A 4587-nucleotide genomic window follows, 5' to 3' on the forward strand; every position below is an offset into this window, starting at 1 on the left:
TTACCAGGTGGCTCACGGAAAATGGAATAATGTTTTTATATGTTTTCTAGCATATAATTTTGTGGTCCAAAAAGGAGATTTTATGTTTTCAAACATAAATTTTTATGGTTTAAATTAAATATTGTTTGCAATATTAAACCTATAATTCACTCAAGATTTTTGTTGACAGTTACTCTCATGTTTTATTCTCAGGTTCATGATTGATTGCTTCCGCTGTGCTTAGAGAGTCTGCATATTTATGATGGCAGCTCTTGTTAAACATTAACTTGCATTCTATTTTGATACATTTAATAGTGGATGTTGTTGACTTGGTTTTGGTCAACTTTTGGTTAAGTAATAATGTATGGTTTTTCTAAACTTACATATTTTGGTAGGTTTCCTTTATAGGAAATCATTTTTAAATAAAGAATGCAAGGTTATTTATCAAATTCATATAGAGTTATGATCAAGCTGTGGGACCAAGATAACGATGGTCGTCAAGTGTACTTTAACGGGTCGTTAAATGGTGCTTCATGTGCAGAGGGCGCAGGTGCGGGTTTGGTTTTGGCAAGCCCAAGTGGTGAAGAGCATACATACACGTTGCGTTTTAATTTTGACGTGACAAATAATGAAGCAGAGTATGAAGCAATACTTGCTGGTTTAAATATTGCGCGAAAAATGAATATTGCTAAGTTACGAGCATTTACAGATTCGCAGTTAGTAGCAAATCAGTTTAATGGTTCTTTTGATGCGCATGATTCTTCTATGCAGAAATACTTGCAGTTGTTAAAAGAATCGACAGAGCGGTTTGAACATTTTGAACTTGCGCAAGTGCCAAGAAGTCAAAATAAGAAGGCGGATGCTTTGAGTAAGTTGACCGCTTTAACATTTTCGCATTTTCAAAAACAGGTATGGGTCGAAGAATTGCCAAGCAAGTCAATAGATAACGACTTAATGGTTGCGTCTGTTGAAGAAGAACAGCTAAATTGGATGGAGCCAATCTTGCACTACATCCGCAATGATACTTTGCCAAGTGATAAGCGCGAAGCTCGCCTGATAAAAGAGCGAGCACCAATGTATATCATTCAAAATGATATCTTATATCGCAAGTCATACTACGGTCCAATGATGCGATGCGTTGGACCAATTGAGGCAGAAATGATAGTCAATGAAGTGCATAGCGGTTCTTGTGCACTGCATTCAGGCTATAAAACTATTGCTGCGAGAATTATGCGGATGGGTTACTTTTGGCCATCCCTGTATCGCTATGTTGCAAAAATTGTTAAGAGATGTAAAAGTTGCCAAAGGCATGCTCCGTAAAATCGAATGCCAAGGCATGGTATGATTCCTGTCAATTCGCCATGGCCATTTCACAAGTGGGTCATTGACATTGTAAGGCCATTTCCTGCGGGACCGGGCAGCGTCAAGTTTCTAATCGTGGCAATTGATTATTTTACAAAATGGGTGGAAGCTAAGGCGGTTCGCACTATCACTGGTTTGCAAGTGCGAAACTTTGTGTGGGAGTACATTATTTGCAGATTTGGTATTCCGCGTGAATTGGTTAGTGATAACGGTGCACAAATAGCAAAAGATCCTTTTAAGACATGGTGCACTGATTTGAATATAATACAAAAATTTACATCAGTGGCGCATCCGCAAGCTAATGGATTATGCGAAGTAACCAATCGCGATATTGTAAATGGCATTAAAAGGAGGTTATGCAGAAAGCGAACCGGTTGGGTGGATGAATTACCCAATGTGTTGTGGGCACATCGCACTACTTTCAAGAAAAGCACAGGGGAAACACCTTTTAGTTTGGTGTATGGCTCTGAGGCAGCAACGCATAGAGTCGCTAACTTTGAAGAAGAAGTAAACGATGATGCATTGGGCGAAAATTTAAATTTCATTGTAGAGCGAAGGTTAATGGCTGCTATCAGAGAAGCGAAAAATAAACAGCAGATCGCTAAGTATTATATAAACGAGTACGAGCTTTGTCTTTCGATATAGGGGAATGGGTACTGCGAAATAATGAGGCAAGCAGAGCATAAAAGCTTGGCAAATTGGGACCTAATTGGGAAGGCCCTTATCAAATTGTAGCAATTAATGCAGCAGGTTCATATAAGCTCGCGGATGTGGATGGGCGAACATTACCTAATGCGTGGCATGCTATTTTACTAAAGCGATATTATGCATAACTCTGTGCAAAGTTATATGTAACCTAAGGTGCATATGCATAATGCGTGAAAATTAGTTTCAAGGCTTATAGTTGATATTCTTTTTATGTCTTCTAATTTTTAATTTTTTGCAAGTCTTGATCACGCTTGTAAGAATTTCAGAATTGGCATTAGAAAGAATATGCGAAATATTTTCTTGTGAAATGCAAATGATTATGAAATATTTTATACTTTGTTTCATAATGTTGTGATATTTCACAGGTTTAGATAGCAAAGTGATGAAAAAGCCTACTTTGGCAGCAGAAATTATTGCGAAAGGAATTTATATCCTAAGTGTTTGATTTATCCAATGCTTAGATGCTTCGCAATGCTAATTGATTGCCTAATGATCGTTACGGCGGACTTAGAAGATTCATAACGTATAAATATATACGCATACTGTAATGACCCGGAAATTTCTGACCAAATTTAAACCTTAATCTTTATATGTTTCCAACACGATAAGCAAAATCTATAATGTTGAGTCTAGAAAACTTGAAATTTACATTCGGATAATCTGTTACCCTTTTGAATGCTCTCGACGATTCACGAACCACTATCTGTAAATAAATGTATATATATTTTTGAAATAAAAATTTATATGATTTAATTCATTTGTGTAAATAAAATAAAATATGATAGTAATATAAATCTATATATATATATATATAATATATATATATATATATATATATATATATATATATATATATATATATATATATATATATATATATATATATATATATATATATATATATATATAACAATTTGAAATACATTAATGTATCATTGTACGAATTAATGGAATTGAACCCCACTCTATCAAATATTCGGCATACCAGCTTTATTTTTATAATCATCACCTACTTTGCCCAGTTACTTATTATAAAACTCCAAACACCAACACATTCTCACATGTAAATTTATCAAAGATATATATTTTTGTTTGTTATCCCCAAGTGAAATTGTGGTGGGACAGACCGTAATGATATTGATAATATCTTTAACATATTCATACACTGCATCTAGAAAATTTCCTTCTCATTTTGGACACACACGTTTACCTCTATCTGTACATTGAATCCATATATTATTTTATTATCATATTACAATTATTATCATTATATATATGTGGACATGGAGATATCAATTGATATATCTGTCTTTGTTTTAAATTCTACCACCACAGCTTTCTTCCACAACCCACTCATCACTATCACTATTTTTTTCCCTTCTCTCTTTCGTTTCATTTCTGTTCCCACTTGTTGTTGCACGAACTGCTACTGTTGCAGTTTTGGAACGCCATCCCAAGACCACCACCGGAGAATCACTTATCGCCACCATAACCATACCACCGCTACTTTCTTTCTGCTCTCTCTCATAAAAACCGAACGACAATCACAGTCATCAAACACCATTGTTTAAGTTAAAAGTGCTGCTGCTCAGTTCCTTGTTCGACTATCATGACAAACTAACATCTCCACCATGTCCACCACCATCACCCCCGTTTGAACCTCCCCACAGCCCCACCTATTGAAACCCACCCCATCGTTCAACCATCAACAAACTATGATCACCATTCATCACTACCATTTCCACGAACACCAATCAACCACCATTACCGCCACATGATTAATCTGTTACTAAGGCTATATTCTGTCCAAACAGCCGTGAAATTCGCTGCAATACTAGTTCCTTTTTTCTTTCTGGTTCATAAAACCACCACTAAAACAGCTACTCTCTCAATATCTCCCTCTACTTCTTACCCGATAGAACCATCATCCAAAACGTCACCATTAAAACCTTTGCACACTGCTGCTGTATGTCTTCCGTTTCTGTACACCTCAAAACAGAATGATTGAAGCATTTTGTTAATGATATCGATGAAGAACAAGACCACCTAATACCCTTGTTGTTACTATATTTTTTTTTAATTTATTAAAGGAAGATAACTAAGCGAGACCCTACTCAATTTTATTATTATTTTTGTTCTTGAGTGCTGTTAAATCCCAAAAGTCGGGACCCATTTGTTCTAGTAACTGTCGACGTACCAAAAGGTTGAGGACTGCGTTTCTATGCTTCTGCCCCTCGAATTTCTGTTACCAGATTAAAAGAAAAGCCCATTAAATGTTATGTTGGGCCTGGAAATCGATTAAGCTAAAGGAGAAGGGACTGTTACACGAGTTTTAAAAAAAAATATGAGTACCAGTTAAATCATAAAGGAACGGATAGAGTAAGGGTTAGGGGTGTTGATGTTAAACCGAGAGGTCATGGGTTCAAATCTCTGCTGTGCCATTTTTTTTAGAAAAAGAACCAGAATTCCTGTTGGGCCATTATTAGTTACTTGGGCTGAGTTAATATGTGGTCATTTGGGCCGAATTTCTTTTGTATT

At 35.9% G+C, this 4587-nt stretch overlaps 1 protein-coding gene across 1 annotated transcript; it reads left to right on the forward strand.

Moving 5' to 3' along the window:
- The first annotated feature begins 657 nt into the window (after positions 1–657).
- LOC139899914 (uncharacterized) lies at positions 658–1986 on the forward strand. Its single transcript, XM_071882739.1, has 3 exons — positions 658–1286; positions 1518–1714; positions 1817–1986. The coding sequence occupies exons 1-3, from the start codon at positions 658–660 to the stop codon at positions 1984–1986; spliced, it is 996 nt and encodes a 331-aa protein (XP_071738840.1).
- Positions 1987–4587: the final 2601 nt, after the last annotated feature.

This window comes from Rutidosis leptorrhynchoides, chromosome 3 (assembly GCF_046630445.1).
Source record: "Rutidosis leptorrhynchoides isolate AG116_Rl617_1_P2 chromosome 3, CSIRO_AGI_Rlap_v1, whole genome shotgun sequence".
In the NCBI taxonomy this organism is placed as follows: Eukaryota; Viridiplantae; Streptophyta; class Magnoliopsida; order Asterales; family Asteraceae; genus Rutidosis; species Rutidosis leptorrhynchoides.